Source organism: Monopterus albus, unplaced genomic scaffold (assembly GCF_001952655.1).
Source record: "Monopterus albus unplaced genomic scaffold, M_albus_1.0 scaffold158.1, whole genome shotgun sequence".
Classification (NCBI taxonomy): domain Eukaryota; kingdom Metazoa; phylum Chordata; class Actinopteri; order Synbranchiformes; family Synbranchidae; genus Monopterus; species Monopterus albus.
In genome coordinates, this window is record NW_018128038.1 from 104,428 (window position 1) to 123,823 (window position 19,396).

A 19,396-nucleotide genomic window follows, 5' to 3' on the forward strand; every position below is an offset into this window, starting at 1 on the left:
GTCGTTCCCCAGGGCTGAGCAATGGGGAGGATCAAATTAAGTACAAGCCAACATGAAAAAGCAGAAAACTAGTAAAATATACAGTATATGTACAGTACAGGGCTATGTTTAGGGTGCATATGCAAACAGCCACAGGGAAGTAAAATGTTTCACCGCAAGCTTCCTTCTTAGAACTACAAGTTTGTCCTGTTGCCTCACTCTGCAGACAAACTTCTGTGGCTACAAAACTACACAAAATCTCTATTTCTGTAGATGCACAGGTGGACTGTGTGGTTATACCTGATGAAAGGTGCAGAGGTGCAGTAGGGGCTGTAGTTTTCCTGAGCTGAAGGAGTTGCTGTTGCAGAGCTGAGAGGCTTCTTATTTCTCAGACAACCTTCTAGTCTCCCCTTCAGTCTGGTCACCTCAGCCTGCAGCATCTGGACTGCATCACTAAAACAAAACACATTTACATAGAATTTTACATTTAGTACAGGTGTTTTGGTATTTCACCACCACATGTATTCAAGTCCAGAGAATGTGACCACACTTTAGTGCTGCAGTGTTGAAATTTCAAGTGACCAGACTGCCAGATTAATTAAAGCATCTATGCAGGTGTCAGTCCAAACGCACATACACACACACTCCTCGAAAAGTCAGACAACACCACACCATGCAGGAAACAATAGAGTACCTCCTAATATGAAACCACATTCAATAGCAGCCAGTTCTGTAATAAACATAAAAGAATATGATAGAAACATTAGGGATGGTTGAGGATTTCATGGAGTCTGAAGCTTGATATTTCAAGGCAAACCTCAAAGGGTTAGGTCAGTTTTATATTACTTTCATACAACTTCATGTCTGATTAAATGTAAAAATAAATAAATACATTTCTGCTAGACGCAGAGAGCAGGTGGACAAAGTTACTATAGGTCTGACTATGTATGTTCGGTTCTGGAACATTCTGCCTTCACACTTTGTACCTTCAAGGCTTGGCTTGTTCACTCTGAGTCCCAGAGGCCTCTGCAGGGAGACACAGACCTGGCCTTGTTTGCACAGCTATTGCCATGGCAGCTGCTGCAGCACATACTCACTTGTGATTTGCCACCTGACTGAAGCCCAGACCTCTGGAACAATCACCATGGTGATAACACACAGTGGAGGAGGAGCTTGAGTGGTAGCTGTGGAGGGAATCAGTGGAGTCAGGATATTGGTCACTCTGTCTGTCATCAGACACGGTGTGAGCTGCAGAAACAGGAGGAGGACAGTAAGCAAAATGCACAATGAAACTAGTGAATAAGAGCAAGAAGTAAGTGAATAACAGGACAACGGGCCTTAGTATTAAATAAGAAAAGGACACTGTTTTTAAGCTGCCATTAAGTGTTGGTAATGCAGAGAAGATGTGTTAAAACAATGGCAGTGTCAGTGGCTGAACAGGACTTAGAGACTCACTGCTATCACTCCCCAGCCTGATCTCACTGCTTCCACTGTTGGCCCTGGTTTCTTCTGTCTGGTTGACCCAGTGCTGTGGAGAGCAGAAGAAAGTGTGCTTCCTCTTCCTCTGCCCTGTTCTGCTTCTCCTCGGCTGCTCAGGGCTGAGCTGGGAGGCCCCTCTGGGCTCCTTAGTCGTGCAACTGTGTGGCGGTGATGAAGGACGAGACGGTACTGAGATTGGGCTTGTCTGAGGTTTCCCCGTGTTCCCCTCCTGATGGACTGAAACACTGCTGCACAATTGAAGAATATTCAAACACACAAAACACCTGATCAGAAATGGACTGATGGACAGATATTGTCTGCTGTAATGACATGAATGGAAACAAACAAACAAAAAAACAATATATATATATATAAATTGAATTTATCAATGACAATTTCACAAAAAACTGAAACGTTCTGAGTTTCATAAACACAGATGGTAAGGTGGAAGTGTTGCACTGAAGTCCATACAGTAGTACAGGTGTACCTAATAAAAGTGGCCAGTCAGTGTATGTGTAGATGTGGAGAAGTGCTGTTGGACTTCCTGACCTCTCTGGGGCCCTCTGGTGGAAGGGACTGGACACTGCTGCAGGAGTCAGGCGGCTGCTCTCTGAGCCAACAAACCCACTGTCTGTCTCTGGAGAGATTATCCCATCCTGGCCAGCACAACACAGAAAAACATTTTAAAAACACACTATATAACACACACACACACACACACACCCCACAGCTTTCTTAGTGGAATCAACACATCACTATGAATGTGTTTTTTTTTTAATGAAAAAACATTTTCACTCTTGTCTTAGGATATAAGAAGTTATATCAGGTGTAAAAGTGTTATACTGTTTAATTGCTACTTTATATTATATTTAGCCTTTTAAGGAAAATGAAAAAAAAAATACTTCAATATTTCTGAAAACTCAGAATCCTAGGATTAAAAGCATGCTAAGTTGTGAAGCTCCAGATTTGAGTCTTACAAACATGTGAAGTAAAACCTGAGGCCTAGACTACGCACATTTTAAGGACAGTGTCACTTAACTGTGCCCCATTAGTGAACAGAATTGATAAAAGACAGGCAGTTTACAATAGAAATCCACCTGAGAAAGCACTCTCATGCTTCCAGTTAGCAGTTTGGAGTTCCTCCTCTCTGATGCAGTGATCTCTCCTAGACTGCTCAAGCTGTTACTGTAGGACTTCCCCACCACTAAGCTCCTGCAGCTAGTGGGAGGATGAACAGGGAACGTGGTGGACTGGCTGGGGGCCCTGAGTGAAGTAGGACTGAACTTTCTGCTGTGAGCAGGAAGGGAGTCCTGATGTTTTAATTTGACAATCCTGTAATACAGAAGTGCAGTTAAGTCCAGTGAAGCTACTTAAATTAGTTTCTCATCAAAAACTGCTTTGTAGGTCTGTACGTATGTTGTTTGTATGTACTTATGTCTAATATAAGAAAAAAAAGAATTATATTTGGACAGGAGACACAGATACACCAAGGCCTCAGAGCTGCCAGTTATAAGAACAAACATTACCATGCATCTTTTCTGCTTCTCCAAAAACTGACCTCTGTGAGACACTTTCCTGGACTTCCATGTTTCCACTTCCTTGAGCCCGTCTCCTATGCCCCTCATCCCCAGGCTGCACGTTGGTTCCTAAAGCAGCAGAAAGGACAGCTCCTTCCCTCAGTCTATGGTCAAGCATTTTGGGAAGCTCCTTGTAGCTTTGGTAGCTAAACAGGAGGAGGAAAAATGTTCAGGGTGAATCATGAGAGCAGGCTACAGACCGAGTTCCAGATCTCCTAAAATAATCAAAAACATTATGACTAAGAATATCTCCGAACAATAAAAATCCTTCCACAACAATGATACTGATGGTCACATATTCAAGTGCTGTGGACATTTTTTCCAAAATGAACCATTAATTAATAAAAAACCAAAACAAAACCACTCACTGATCCACTGGCATGGCAAAGTCTTGTTCAACATGTCTGCATCTGCCAATCCCAGCTGTGTCACTCTCTTCACTGGCAAAGCTCACATCCACCTTTGCTCCCCCTCCAGGATCAACCAGCAACAGCACAGGCGGGCTCTGGAAGGAGTTACAGGAAGTGTGGCTGTGCTATCACTTTATAGCCAGAGGGTATTCTCCATAAACCACTGAAGGTCAAATTGTGTGAAATACAGCTACTTTTTGCTGAGTTTCATTTGTCTGTTTTAAGACTAGGGACGGTGTTAGAATCACTATGTAGAATAAACTGTTTTTAGTTTGACTCCGTTAATACGGTGACATATTTTTACTGACCAGGAAACAAATCAAACCACGACTAGTGATGACTTCCACATGAACAATTAAACATTAAATCATTTTACACCAGTACCAGTTCCAGTATTAAGGCTACAAATTATGACCAGTGTGCCAACCGTTTCACATTACTGTACATGTACAAATGTTAAACAGACTTTGTATAAAGATTCATGCAGTATCAGCAGTTGTACATCACTACAAATCTGTGGCATGTTTCGCCTTTCAGTTTCTTCAGGCTCACTCATAACCTGACCTACTGTGTCCAGGAACAACTCACTGTGTGAGCCACTGAATTGGTGTGATGAGTTTTTCCATTGAGGATATGGGGCATATGGGAAGACGGCACTTTGGACAGTGATATTTGTTCTTTAAAACATTTATTGACAACAGCTTCATATGCTCTTCAAGTTCAGCAGAAATCTTACATTTAAGAACTGTGTACAACAACAGCAGACATCCATCACTGAAATTCACCAGTGAATAAAGGACAGAGCAGATATATATATTTATGAATGATCAAATATCAGTGAATGAAAACAGAGAATGTCCGTTTTTCATAAAAAATAGCCATTATTTTTGCTAATATTACCCATAGACAATGTGTCAGACGGAAATGAATTTGAACAAGCGTCAGATTTTCAGTCTAAAACCAAGGAAATTCAAATGCTGTTTGCACAAGGCTACGGCTGCAAAGCCAGAACGTTACAGAGTGAAAAGTTCCTAGATCCTTACTAGCAAAGAGAATCTTTTATCAGAATAAATCATCACCTGTGGAGGAAGTTTTTGAGATGTGACCCGGGCTTGCAGCATCTGGCCCGTTCCTCAAAAGGGGCAAAAATATTGGTGATCTGCTGGTTTGGTCTACAGAACCCAGCAACATAAGTTGTCTCTCTCAGGAAATACAAATTCAGAAATATGGTGAGTGCACACATGCTTCCTTGCATATGCAGGCAAAAACAAACCACCACTGAGATGAGCTGCGCATAAATGAGCTATAATGGAGTATAACATTGCCAGAGACAACAGGGATTAAAAACCCAGTCCAGCTTCCACGCTCAACTTTGCAGCTTTTTCTAGAGCTATCCTCCTGGTCCATGAGTAAGAGTAATGGTGGTGGTACCTGTGTGTGAGTCAGTGTTTCTTCCTCCTCAGTGGGGACAGATGAATGGATGGGGTGAGGAGGTGGAGAGGGAGGACCCTCACAGGTGGGCTGCTCCTGTTGCATCTGTTCCACCTGCTCCCTCAGCTCATCCATATGCAGTCCACATTGGTAGATTAGCCCCTCCAGCTCCCTGTTACATACATATGCATGCGCAAGCATTTAGATATCTAGATACATGAGTATAAAATGTAAATAGCTTATTTATCTTGGTCATCACTCACCGTTCAGGGTCAAAGTGGCCAAATTTCGCCCCTTGCTGCTTCTGTAGGCGTTTGTTTGCGTCTCTTGCTAACAGGTAACCCCTTTCTAAAGAGTCGAGCTCCTCAGCAAGCTGAGAGAGACCCTGAAGGACAGAATTAGTCCATTACTTTAGATATGAAGTGGCCATTAGAAGCAATTCTCCTAAAGATTCTGACTTTAACTGGTTACCTTCATTTGTACAAAAGGCTTGAGCTTTTCTCTTTGTAAGAGATCCCTAAAGGTCTGCAGCTGAATGAAAAAACACATTTATCTCTGATTATGTTCCTTAATCATCGATCAAATCTGGAAGGATTTTCATTGTAGATAACAGTTACCTGCTGGAGGAGCCTGCCGGCCTGACTGTAGAGGATCCTGTCCAGCTCCTGTCCCAGCTGAAGGCCTGTTCAGACAGGTGCAGAGGAATGAAGAGTTATATGATGCAAGTTTTACAGAATGATACAGCATTAGCAGCAGCTGAATGACACCTTGACAATTTTATGTGATGGTATTTTGTTTTGTGACTGTGACAGCTGAGGAAAGGCTAATTCATTAACATGTGATATTACACATTGAATATAAAATGGTGAATGTGACAGCAAAGAAAGACACTGAAGAGGAGGAATATACTCTGAGGAGCGCTGTGTTCGTTCAAATGAAGAGAAGCTGAGCTGGTCTCTGCTTTCTGAACCTGAGGGAAGTTCAGCGTCATGAACTTTGAAGCATCATAGTTCAGTGCTGAGGATGCAGAGCTGGGCTTTGGAAAGTCAGAATACAGGTTCACCTGGCAGAAATGTGAGAAGCACAAACATGAATGAACATTCAGTGATCTTGTGTCATCAGAAAACCTGCTATTGGTTCAACTTCTATATTTGGTGATTGTTGCCAGTTTTACTGATTGTTATTCTAGAAATGTGACTGAGTCAGATTCCCGGCTTCTCTAGTCCACATGTCGAAGTGTCCCTGAACCCTAAGTTGTTCCCGATGATGTCACCGGTGTGTGAATGTGAGTGCTTGGGAGTGTGAATGGGCAAATAGTGTGAAAGCACTTTTAGTGTGCTGCAATGCATAGAAAAGCGCTATACAAGTATAAGAGCATTTACCATTCAGATTAACTACCTTGGCTTCCAGACGCAGACGATCAATGGTGTTCTCTGCCTCTGCGTACTTAGTCAGCAGTTTATTGTAGTCCTCCTGCAGCAAAAAAGAGAGAGAGAGATTGGAAATAGGAAAGTGAGAGAAAGGGAAGAGAAATAAAGAGCAAAAGAAGCATGTGGGGAAGAAAAGACAGAAGAGAGTAAAGTCAAGTAAAAAACGAGGAGGAAAAGAATGAGAAGAGATGGAAGATGCAGCAGGGTTTGGGTACCGTTTAGCAAAGTAGCAGGGATCAACATATGGGAACACCCTGCCTTTACACTTTTATGTACTTTTGATCTTAAGCTGTTTTTCATGGTTTGGGCCCCTTAGTCCCAGAAAAGAGAAATTCTAATGCTACAACATAAAATGCTATTTTAGACAATATTGTTCTGCAATGTGAAGTACATTTACAGAGTCACTCTGACAAGCTTGGCTTATCCACCCTGGAAGAGACATTCCTACATTGTTATTATTATTATTATTATTATTATATTACAGAGTGACTGAGAAAAAAGTCATTTCTGTTGTCTCAAGATATAAATACAACACAGTGACATACAAACAATTTTTTTAAATTTATTTTCACTTTTGGCTGGCCTTCCTGCTCAATACATGAGGTCTTCTTTGACTTCTTTTAAGAAATGTCTCTTAGGACATTTTAGGAAGTGTCCTCTATAACTGTAATGATCCTGTTCAAGGCCTGCACTGGGCCAAAGACAGGAAAGTCTGAAAGAGCACCCTAAGGTTTTTATTTATTTATTTATACACAGCAGAATTAGACTAGCCAGGATCCCCACTAAGCTGGCTAATTTTGAAAAAAACAAAACAGTCTTTACATGTGCTAACATCCTGCGCCCATACTAGCATTTTCAGGTCATTTTTTGTAAAGATCCCATCCAGACCAAAAGCTCCCAGTCTCTACTGGTACCTGTAACTGATCGAGCAGTGTGGCAGCCTGTTGCCGGCATCTGAACTCCTGAGGCACAGTGGAGTTGGGGGCACTATCTGGTGGGCTGTTACAGGCTGGTGGTGCAGGGGAGCCATCAGTGGTATCCAGTAAGACTTCTTTCACAATGTCAGCAGGAGATTTATAAACTAAAGGGGGCTCGCAGGAAATTATGGAAGAGTATTTGCTCTTGGGGGGCTTGTAACCACCTTTGGGGAAACGAACCCTGGGCTCCACCTTGGAGAAGTCTGGTGTGCGATAACTGAGAGGCGCTTTGCTGGAAACAATAAAGTTCACAGTTAATACTTTAAAAAACAATACAACAATGTGTGAAAACTGAAAAAACATGGACGAAAAAGTCACAACATAAAGAGAAAGCAAAATAAATGTGTTCAATGAACTTCCTTCACCTGGATTCATTCATTCCAGCAGCCTTAGTCCTGGCTCCGGGTGTCCCTGGCTCTCTGTCACGACTTTGCCTGGAGTTTAAGGACTCTGGCTTGATAGTGCTGTGGGAATGAGTCCTTGAATATGTTGCTTCAGGAGAGGGCTGCTTTGGATTCCTCAGTGACGGCTGCTTGTGATGCTTATCTGACTTGATTGATCCTTTTAAAGGCCCATTAGTGACTCCAGTATAACCATTTTCCATCACTTGTTCAGGATAGGGGGCTGCTGCTTGGAGCCCCTCCAGCTCCTCACTTTCAGATTTTCGTAGACAACGAGGACTGGACCTGCAGCTCATGTGACTGCTGTGTGATTCAGGTAAACTTTCTGTGAAGTCCATCTCTGGAAAGGTTTCAGCTTCAATCCCCTGAGCAGCAGCTAGTTCCTCAGGGGTAAAGTGGAGAAGGTGGGGGAAAGTGGGGTCACCTGAGACAGACTGGGATACTGGGTGATGATGGATGGAGACTACAGCAGGTTCTACAGGTGGGAGGAGAGCACCACAAGACTGTGTTGAGTTGATCTTTATATACCCTCCTTTGCTCATGCAGCTCTCAGCCAAGCCTGTTATAGTTCCAAGCTCTCCTGATGTGCTCTTCTGTTCATTTTTATTTCTTTTACCGTCACTCCTCTTCACTTCGTCTCCATCTTCCTCATCCTCTGTCATGTCCAAGTATTTGTCATTCTCAGGGAGGTGCTCTTTCTTCCTCTTCACCTCCTCATTCACTGTCCGTGATTTTAAGCTATCCATCATATCATTACCTGCAAAAGAGGGTATAAAGAACTGGGAAGATTATTTCAAAATACAGAGGCATGTATTTTCTCACATACCAGAGGCTCATCCAGTTTTAAAGGACCATGCTATTGTGTGCTTTAGTCCTGTAAATACAGGTACTGTGTATTTGACATTTTACAAAACATTTTCAAATGCATGCATTGCAGCTGTACATTATTGGATTTTCATTCTGTGCTCAGTGTGAGAGTTGTAATCTATTACAGTTATGAACAAGGCTGCATTCGTTTATATCAAAGTTATATCATTGGTGCATGTACACCAATGCCAGATAAGTGCAGATTAACTGGTTGGTTGACAAAATTATAATCTGTACATATATTGAAAAAAATATTTTTCCTATTTCAAATTTCTCAGTTGTCAAATATTGGGCAAATCTGATCGCAAATTCAAAATGATAAGCACCAAAGTACTGGCTTGTAAAATGGCTAACTGAAATCTATAGTACAAGTAATTTGTAGTCAATGGGCTAAAACATGTAATGCCAGTAGTATAGTGCATTATCTCAGAAGTAGCCGTTGCTATGAAAGACAAGTCAAGGACCAGATTTACAGATCTTACATGGTGACATTATTTGTAGATCCTCTACAGACAGATGTTCAGTCCAGTTGTAACTGAGCTCCTCGGGTGGTTTATCCCTCTTATGCCCACTGAAGCCTGCCTGCTCTGGGGTCAGACATCTAGGACACCAGGCTGGACTATATTCTGCATCTACACAAGTGCTCCCCAGTTCCACATTTTCCAGTGTCTCTGACAGTCCAATGATACCATTCTCATCCATCTGGTTGACAAAGTCATCCTCTGCCTGTTCTCTATCCTCATCCTCCCACACTTCCTCAGACATTACAGAGCTGGTAGGTGAAGTGCGGGCTGGGGCAGGGGTCCAGAACAGAACCCCTGCTTTGGTGTTTTTTCTCATCTCCATTCACCTTTAACCAATTGTAGCCTCAGTTACAGTTTCAGCCAGGCACAGGAAGCCTGTGCATCTTGTCTTGTTGATGTGGCTCTGCAGTGAGGTCCACTTTCAAGGTCATGGCTACAGATGTTTACAGAGTGCAGGTCATGCTAGTAAGCTGGTGACAGTACAGAGGTACAGCTGAAAAGGATTTATCCTGAGGAAGAGGAGATGTCTTTGGATGCAGTTCCTGAAACACAACATATAGGCAGCTGTTTAGCATCAACAAACAATCTGAAGCATTAAACTGTCAGCCAGAGGTCTTCAGAGGAAATCAACTGAATCACATGTGCAAGGACTTAATAAGAAGAAAATACTTATAGTGCATAATGAAATATACCACAGTCCAGCACACTATTAGAGCATCATTAACTGTAAATCTAGCATTAAAAGCGATAAACTGTGTTGTAATGCTTGGTGTTTATTCAATCAGTGGATTTTAAACTACTGGTCAGAAAAACAAGAAATCACCTTGGGCATTTTCCACACTTTGTTTGTTTTTTGTAGTCCAAATGATTTAGCAGTTAATCAAGAAAACAATCACCAAACAAACTGATAATGGAAATAAAAGCTAGTTGTAGCCCTGCAGCAGACAGCCTAACAGAAACTTGCTGAATAGCCATATTATTTAGTCTATCCACTTAAAAAAAATATCAAAAACAACAGCAACCCAGTGGACTGTCCTCATGTCTAAAACTATTTTAATGGAATGATTTATGAGCCGAGACAGGTCTGGCTGCACTCTCAGGCATCTATAATAAATTAACAACTATTGTGATAATTGTTTAGAGCATTGTGACGGCATGTCTCACCACTGGCAGAAGTTTTACAAACCAGTCAGTCGATTAATGGGGAAAGTAACCAGCAGGTTGATCCCTAATAAAAATAACCAGTAGTTGCACTTGGATACAAACTAGTCCAGCAGAGCTCCACCTCAACCAGCTACAACAGTCAAGTCAGTGCATGAGTGACAGGCTGGTAATGTTTTCTGCATTGAGTAGCCTACTCATACTTTAAGCACATTAGTGTGTTAATACTTACTTTTACTTAATATTAATGCAGGACTTTTTCTTGCAACAGAATAGGCTACCTCCATAGTGTGATATTAGTACTTTTACTTAAGTAAGGAGGGGGTGAATACTTCCTCTACTACTGTTGTTAACATGCTTTAGTTATATGCTTTTTAAAAAACTCATCTTTATAAACCATTTATTCTTTAGGGTCAGTCTAGTCCTGCAGTGTCTGTCTTAGACCACTAGCTCTCAATGGCAAAAACAGTCCCCCAGGTATTTGCCTGAAGCTGCAGATCTCACCTTGGCAGCTACAAAACATGAACTGGAGCTGCGCTTTGAGCATCTGCTAGAAAACAACAACTGCGACAACACTTAACATACTGTGGTACAGCTATTCTGCCAGCACTAAGAGAAAACCTGGTTATAACCTCTAACCAAATTCTCAAATGTTATCAAAAGACATCAATCCCCATCTACTGTATACATATTTACACTTTAAGAGACATGCTTCAGCTTCACACAGTGCAACAAGCATTATCAGAGAAAACACGCTGTTAGCTTAATGTAAAGACATTAGAATTTACCTCAAGAAGACTGTCTGCTGCTTCTCAGTGTGTTTCTTATCCAACACACAGACACACCCATCACACCCATTTGCTCAGAAGCCCAGACACTCTTACAGTACATGCAATCACTGTCAGAAACAAACACAAGGCTCAGTGTGTAGGACTAATAAACTCCCACCATGCTCCTCTACAGTACAGTCTTTTCATACACAAATCAGCAGAGATTCCCTGCTGCATAGCAAACTTGCCATGCATTTAAAGTAGACCATAAGGAATGAGTTCACACAACTTTGCAGATACTGGAGAGGTAGATTTTAGAAAAAACAATAACCAGAATAGAATGAACTAGAACTCACAATGTAATTATGGCGTTATACCTTCGTAATCAAAGTGTTTGTCATATGTACAGTAAGGAAACATGTTTCCCTGCACAATCCTTCTTCCTCTGCCAACACAGGAATTTCCTGGCACAAGACAAGGAATCAACTCTAATGCTTCTCTTTTGCTAAAATATTGAAGGCAGGACTATTATTTGAGTAATTTTGCCTGTGGTATTTTTGGATCTACTGAAGTAAGGGACGTGATTATGTCTTCTATCGCTGCCTGCATCCAGTGGTGACGGTTATACCACCTCTTACAGTTTCAGTTATGGATGGCAACCTGTTTCTGCCGTACCACAAATGTTTACAGGATAAGTGGCCAACAGTATCTAGATATAGAATTTATGGATTTATGCGTTTTTCTGTCCAAATCCGACCCATGCCCGAGAGTGTGGTGTCGGAACCTGACAAGCTTATAGTAAATAATGTCCGAACCCGACCCAGTTTACTTTGTACAGTGTTTTTCCCTGTATCATTAAACAAAGCATACATCTGAATGCTACAGCCATCCAGCCTAAAGTTTGACCTATGAATCTGAACCCAAACATAATTTCTGATTTGCTGTCCAAACCCAGCCCGAACCCTTGGGTAACCAACGGGTTCCATCAGGCTCAGTTGGGGTATCCACACTCTATATAGAATACATACAAAGAGCAGCACAGAGCAATAAACACAGTGAATTTACAGACATTTCCAAATGTAAAACTTTTTCTAGGTTTTCCACAGCTGTTGGGTTTCTCTCTGGTAAAAATAAAACAAACAAAATCTCACCTGTTGCTCTGCTCATGCTCCTTGTTCATTTCTGAGGAATCTAGAGATTTATCTTAGCTGCCAGATTGGGGGGTGGAGTGTTAAGCTGCTGTATACTCCTTAGAGGGGACTTCACTGATTGTAAACAGACAGGGATCATCAGTATACATCCAGGACAGGAGGCTTACACGGCTTCCCACAGACAGACAGCAGGGCTTTAATCACCTGACTGTCAGATGCAGGACAGACAGGTGGAGATACAGAGAAAACAAGAGGGGAAAGGAGTGACAGAATGAGAGAAAGAGAGAGAGACAGAGAGGATAGGAGAGAATGCCTGCAAGCTGCTGCTGTCATTCCCAGTCCCACCAAACCTGTCACAGAACCACTCAGCTCGGCCTCCAGGGGCACTGCATTAATTTTCAAGGGCGACACTGGCTGAATTTTGAGCACAGAGAACAGAAATGTAGCTGGAGCTGCCCCACAGGGTGGCAGAGCGACAGCGAGCAGCTTGGGACGACCTAGAAACCAGTTAGCTAATCTCCTTACAAGGCACAGGGAGAGCTGAGGACATATTGTGCAGAGGGGAATGGTGAAGAAAGTGAATAAATAACGCTGTGCAATTATATAAAACAGTCCTAAAATTATTAGCTGACAAATCAACTATAGAATATAATCAACAATTTCAGTGATCAAGTAAATTTTTAGTGTGTGGATTCTACTTTATTCAATCCGTTTCGGCCAGGGAGCTAACGCTAGCTAACAGCCGTCTGCAGACATCAGGCTGATGGCAAACAAACAGTGCAGATGACTCAGTGATTCACTCAAGTTGATGTCTGCAAAAGTTTGCATCTCCTTACTTGGAAATGGCAAAAAGAGTAAAAGAGTTTTTCCTCATCAATATAATATTTAATGCACATTCATTTGGTACAACTGTTCCTTCATCAAGCGTCAGGGAGTATATAAAAAGAAAGTTACAGTAAAATAATGAAAATCATCTCAGTGTGGTGTCAGGCCGAAAACTAAAAATGAAGAGACAGTGCAAGACTTTGATCTAAAGCACAAAGACAACTCAGGAATGATTTAAAAAGAAAAAGGTGAATGTTTTCCCATGGCTTCCCAGTCTCCATACTTAAAACATCATTGAAAACCTGTGGATCGAATTGAAGAGGGCTGTACATAGTAGACAACCAGGAAATCTGGTAAGCTTGGAACAAGTATGCCATGAAGAATGGGATCAAATTAAACCTGAAGGATCCAAATGCTGCTCGGAGGGTACCCAAAAAGGATGGAGGAGATTAGGGAGGACGAATGAACTATTAGAGAAGATTTCACAAACGAGGCTGCAAACTTTTACACTGAGATGATTTTCATTATTTTACTGTAACTTTTTTATATGATCCCTATCCATCTGTGTTGCTTCTGTTGATGAAGGAACAGTTGTACTAGCTTAATGTGCGTTAAATATTATGTTGAGAAAAAAAATTTGCTTTACTGTTTTTCCATTTCAAAGCAAGGGGTTGGAAACCTTTGCACTCAACTGTAATTCCTTCATCCATAACATTAAAACCAGGAAATGCAATTTAGCCTATTATGTGCTCTTTACCAAATATTATGCACCAGGAAACAAGTGTTGCTCATTTGTTTAATGTAGAAAACATGTATTTCCCGAGATTCTGAGAAGCACTTTATTAAGCATTATCTGATGCAAATTAATGATGATGAATTGACCTGAATCAAAATTCATCACAGACTGAAATGTGTCTTTATCACAGCATTTTGAAAAGCTGTCAGGTATGGAAAGTTGGCAGTGAATGGTGTGATACTGTTTTGTTTGATCAAATATTTTCTGACTGGAACATTTTGATGATTTTAGACAGTGTTTCACTTAAACACTGTTCTCAAATGCAATGTTTAATTTTCTTCTTAACACAAAGCAGATGCAGAACAGTGTTTCACTTAAACACTGTTCTGCATTTGGCTTAGTTTGCTCAATGGAAGCAAAGTGTTTTGAAGAATATCCTGAATATCCTCTCAGTGAGGCACTGAAAAAAAAATTATTTCTCTGTCAGTACCAAAACTCAAGTAGAAAAGCTAAAATTGATATCAAGTATCATCCATCAAGTACCGATGCATAAATAGGACTTACCCTCAACCCTACTGCAGTGAGATGGCTTTACAAAACACTTCAACTTTGGCTACAGACAGTAAGCTCTCTACAGTGATATTTGCTGGTAATTACACATCCATCAGAGATCACACTGCATTCTGTAATGCACCATAGCCAGTTTGAGCTGCGTCAGTGCACAGACATGTGCAAACACTTTCTCTTGCCCTGGAAGCCATGTGAAGTCTGCAGTCTCTGTCTGATCCACAGTTTCATTAGAGATGAGAGGAGAAGCTGCAGCAACAACAAGAAGCTCCGGTAACATCAACTCAAGATTAACTCAACAAACACATGCTCGACAACCAACATCTGTTAACCAAGTCCAGTCAGTAACACTGGTGGGCTGAGATCACAGAGAGAAGAAAAAACTATAAGTTTTGCTTTTTGAGAATAATTCACACCAGAAAATCAAAATAAAACTGCTGATGTTAGAAAACAACGTTACATCAAGAGCACTGCAAAAACAAACCTTATCTTACAGACAGAGGTATTAGTTCGTCGATTCAGCAAACAGGACTTTCACATGCAGACTTCACAGCAACAGAGTCGGTTGCCTTGAAAACCGCAAAACTACAGAGACAAGACCCACCCCGGTGTCACCATGGCACACACCCCACAACAAACCACCTCCGACAGTACGCACATTTAGGTTGCTTAAAACACACCCAAGAATACATATTCGTTAAACAAGTGAATGTAACATTGTATTTGTCTTTTAGTAACCACGGAGTTAGAGAAAACGGGTGGTAACTGAAAGCTAACGTTAGCTATTATACTCTGTGCCCAATTCAAAAGTTGGTCTTCGTTACTATCACCTACCCCTAATTTAGCGTACATATAAAAACAACAGCAAACCAACCACATAAACACTACTTTGAGCAATGTAATGTTCCTACCTTAATTTTGGGCGCGTTGCACAAATGAATTTATCCCAACCAAGCCGCAGTCCCTGATAATTATTAAGATAATTATCGACCTTCTGAAATCTGGCACTGATTTAGCTGGTAGGAGTTAGTTACCCGAGGCTAACTACTATGGGGACCTTACAGCCCTGGGTTAAGTCTTTCGGGCATCGTTAACTGCCAACAAGCAGCAATTAAATAATGTCTTTCTCCAGACAGTGTTACAAAACTAATGCTAAACGTTTATCAGCTTAGGCTAGAAATAATAATTAGTTTTGTTGAGGATGTTGTGGGTGCTCTTACCTGGTAGGCTAAATTTAGGACAAAATACCCCACGGAGAGCTTGAAGTCCAAGACTGGATAGTGATTGGTTATGAGGCTGCTCAGGGGCGGGACTTAGCCCAGATTGCGTTTAGGGAATGCGGTTCAAAGAAGTGGTCACAAGATGACGCCATTTCACAACATTTCTGTATCATCCAAAAGTAAGATGATTTTCTCCCTGTGTGAGAAAGTAAAAATAAATTTGTTAATTCTAAATAAATAAATAAATTATAATTATACAAAACGGCCAAAGGTTCAAATATTTTTGATTATGGCTTTTATCAGTAGTTCTAAAATATACATTTAAAATCATGATTAAAAATGCATTTAAATGGTGAAACTGCAAAAACTATCATTTGCCCTTTGCTGGCTCATATCCACTGTCATCTTCTGAAGCAGAACATAGATATGGCCAGAAGTAATGGCACACCCATGCGGGCCAAAATGACAATCATAAAAGTGATGCAAGAGGTGAAAAGACCAGAAGTGAACTGTAATTGTATTAGTACATTTATTTTAAAAAGTCACCCTGAAAAATAAGGCTTACCTATCCTGATAAGCTAATTTATACAAAATTGCTTTACAGTAACATTTATGTTGTCCCAAGGTTAGTGATTATTGGCTCTGTGAAGCTGGATTAAGAATACTTAATCCATGTAGCATACTGTAGTTTATAATAACTCCAACTTCTCCCATGCTGTTTTTGTATACTGCCAGTAGGGTCTGAGAGGCTCAACTGAAAGAAACAGATAACATTAGAGACTGATATCAATCAGCTGTCACATATCTCAGGACTTTCCTACAACAATCTGTTTCATTCAAATGTTACCTTCACAAAAGGAAAACAGTATTCAGCCTCGGTAAGAAGCAAGTTAAACAACATTAGCTTGCTATTGCACATTAATAGAGAGATGGCTGACTAGCACTGAATCAGACTATCATAGACAGATGTACTTGTCTGTGTGTTCATTGCTTTCAAGAAAATAAGACAGAGCAACAGACCCTGTTGCATCACATAAGATTTGACAGACAGGATTTGATTGTGACCTATACCCTGGATACTGCATGCAGGCATAGGTTCCTTCAGTTCCCATGTGAACCTGTTCAAGACAAAGAGTTTCCTTACAGTGTATTCTATTTACAATAGCAAAGCTGTGTTTTTCAATTAAATGATAATCACTTTTATTGGCCACGTATGTTACACACAAAGAATTTGTCTCCAGTACAGAACTGAAGCAGCCATCCGTGGCACCAGCTCACATACCACTGATGGCACGCTGTCCCTAGCCACCAGGGGCAACTTGTGGTTCACTGTCTTGCCCAAGGACACTTCAAGATGTGGACTGGGGAGAATGGGAATCGAACCACGACCTTTGGGTTAGGAGAAGACCACTCAACCTCCTGAGCCACTGCTGCCCCATAAGCAAATAATCAAATGAATGTATTGTTGAACTTAACCACATCTGTTGTATTCGGAGTAATTGCATTTTATTGCTACTTTTGGCAATAGAAGAAAATTTAAAAACAGCAGTAGGAGAATTTTGAACTGAAATGTATTAATAAAAAGCCTGCATCAATGACAACTCACCTACACTGTCATGCCACTGTCGCTGACAAAAACTCCAAAATAACAACAGACAGCTTGCTAGTTTTTGTGCAGTTATCTTTATTGAAAAATTAAACACACTTTCTGTATAAATAGTATGTCAATGTACAACACTTTTTGCAGGAAGCAGGCAAAAAGACAGATAGACTGACAGGAAAACAAAAGCAAGCTGAAGAGTGTTACAGAATGGGAAAAGAACCAAAATTAAGTTGTGCAGCTAAAAAAAAAACACTAAGAGAAACAAATAAACTTAGAGTCAACAGGTGATGTTGGTTGATTTGAGTCAGACCTTTTCAGGGAAGCACGGGTGGTAGGGTGTGGAGTTGGGGGGCAAACCGTTGCACCTTGCTAATGCCTGAGCTGTCAATTCACATGTTAGACAAAGGCCAGCACCTCTCTGTCTGGGAATCTGGTTAATAAGACTGTCAGCAGTTCCCCCTGTCATTCCTCCCTTCTGGACAGCCTTTTAAAAACAGATCAAAAAGCTACTATGGCCTTGTGTCTAGAAGACCGGGTCATTATGGAGTTAAGTCATAAAAAGTTTCTGTGACAAGGAGGAAGAGGAAAAACTCTGCTGTTGTATGCCTTAGAAAAGTCAAAATAAATAAATGTAGGGGTCATATAATAATGGCTGTTTCATTTCCTGAAGATTACTTAGTTCATTAGAACATTCATCAGTTTTCACATTTGACTTTCTCTCTGACATGTTTATCTACATTTCACCTGAGCAGGGTAGAGTCAGCAGCACAGAGGAGGTTCAGTTTAAGGGCTCTGGTGGACATGTACTGTAGCTGTAGCAATGACTCACAAGTCAGTGGAAAGGGGTTCCTTCAGTAGATGTGACATTAACACAATGATAAAATAAATAAGAAAATGACAACTGTAACTGTGCCCTCCATTATTTGTCACATTTTGTTGCAATCCAATGAAAACCATACGTATATCTCCAAAATGACACATTAAGATAGATGCGATACTTTAGCGAATCGCCACTATGGTTGGGTATCAGGACAGATCAAAATGTGTCCCTAGCATCGGTCAGATCTGTACTTTTCTTCACTTATTCTTTTATCAAATGTTTTAAATTCAAATAGTAGGTTCTTCAGTTTAAGACTTTTAGCCAAGTTCTTGTGTTTAGACAACATTGTTTTCTTCATGTGTTAAAGAATAAAGTTATTCTGTATTATAGTATTGTCAACAAATCCCATAAAATGACCAACAATTAATGTGTCCTACTAACAGGTACTCTCTGTGTATCCAAAATTTGACATGTCTTAATCCTAACTGTTGTCCAGAAATGATTAAAACACATGAATGACCCACTGCATGACATGTTCCTTCACTTCTATGAACCCACGGTAGTTTATTTTGAATCTGTCCCACACCTGGTGCTCTAAAACCTTCAGGAGAGCACCAAATGTATGTTAATCCGCAGCTAAAATTAGTGCCTAATAAAGGCACTATTTTTTAAAATGTATTAAAAACTACAGTGCTCAGCTGTTTGGGGAATTTTTTTTAAATGAAACGTTATATAATTTTTGTTTGGTTTAAAAGATTTACACCATTATTAGGAACTAATGTGTCCAGGGCAGAGCAGGACTGAGAGCAGTCAGAAAGTACTAAGAAATGTACTGTTGGTTTTAGTCTTTTATGGCATTTATTGACAATATGAAATATATAGTACAACACCAGTCTTTATTAACTGATAAATGAAACTTTTTTTGTAGAAAAACGTTTTTATATTCCTCAAGGTATGGCAGTAAGTGTTCTTTTGGTATTGTTATTGAAACTGAAATATTGCATGGGGCATTGCATCAAATATTGAAAATGTTCAAGCAATACACTCCTCTGTGTGTGGTAATGTATTTTTGAGTTGATGCAAAAGGTTTATAAAAGGGTTTTATTAGCCTCAGAATCTGGAACACTCCCCCAGCGCATAAAGAAAAAGCTTGTCCTTCAGTCTATTTGAAAGACCTTAAAACCTAAATCTAATTTGGAGATACTGTATGTTTTCACTGGGCAGATTTACTGTTTTTATTATTTTCCATCAAGAATTTGGCCACTGGAGTGTGGGGCGAACAACATTCTCTTCCTCTCTTCTCTCTCCAGTGTGAAGTTTAAATGCTTAACTCCGACAAAGTCTAACAGAAGCCTTCGTCTGTGTGACTGTGACTCTTTCCAGATTAGACTGTTTAACGGAGTAATTTCACTGAGAGGACAAACTACAGCTCCCATCTGTCTGCATGTCTCTCTCTTCCTATCTGTCT

At 40.6% G+C, this 19,396-nt stretch overlaps 1 protein-coding gene across 1 annotated transcript in view; it reads right to left on the minus strand.

Moving 5' to 3' along the window:
* akna (AT-hook transcription factor) overlaps window positions 1-14,810 on the minus strand; it is a 20,207-nt gene extending 5,397 nt beyond the window's left edge. The window contains exons 1-18 of the mRNA XM_020615143.1: window positions 14,770-14,810; window positions 9,034-9,617; window positions 7,649-8,441; window positions 7,221-7,515; window positions 6,275-6,349; window positions 5,786-5,939; window positions 5,494-5,558; window positions 5,348-5,407; window positions 5,140-5,261; window positions 4,877-5,048; window positions 3,404-3,540; window positions 3,017-3,181; window positions 2,556-2,790; window positions 2,008-2,114; window positions 1,435-1,706; window positions 1,077-1,227; window positions 280-432; window positions 1-14 (exon numbers count right to left, since the gene is read on the minus strand). Coding sequence (XP_020470799.1) covers window positions 1-14; window positions 280-432; window positions 1,077-1,227; window positions 1,435-1,706; window positions 2,008-2,114; window positions 2,556-2,790; window positions 3,017-3,181; window positions 3,404-3,540; window positions 4,877-5,048; window positions 5,140-5,261; window positions 5,348-5,407; window positions 5,494-5,558; window positions 5,786-5,939; window positions 6,275-6,349; window positions 7,221-7,515; window positions 7,649-8,441; window positions 9,034-9,397 — 3,334 coding nt within the window. The 5' untranslated portion in view covers window positions 9,398-9,617; window positions 14,770-14,810. The remainder of the gene's footprint in view (window positions 15-279; window positions 433-1,076; window positions 1,228-1,434; window positions 1,707-2,007; window positions 2,115-2,555; window positions 2,791-3,016; window positions 3,182-3,403; window positions 3,541-4,876; window positions 5,049-5,139; window positions 5,262-5,347; window positions 5,408-5,493; window positions 5,559-5,785; window positions 5,940-6,274; window positions 6,350-7,220; window positions 7,516-7,648; window positions 8,442-9,033; window positions 9,618-14,769) is intronic.
* Window positions 14,811-19,396: the final 4,586 nt, after the last annotated feature.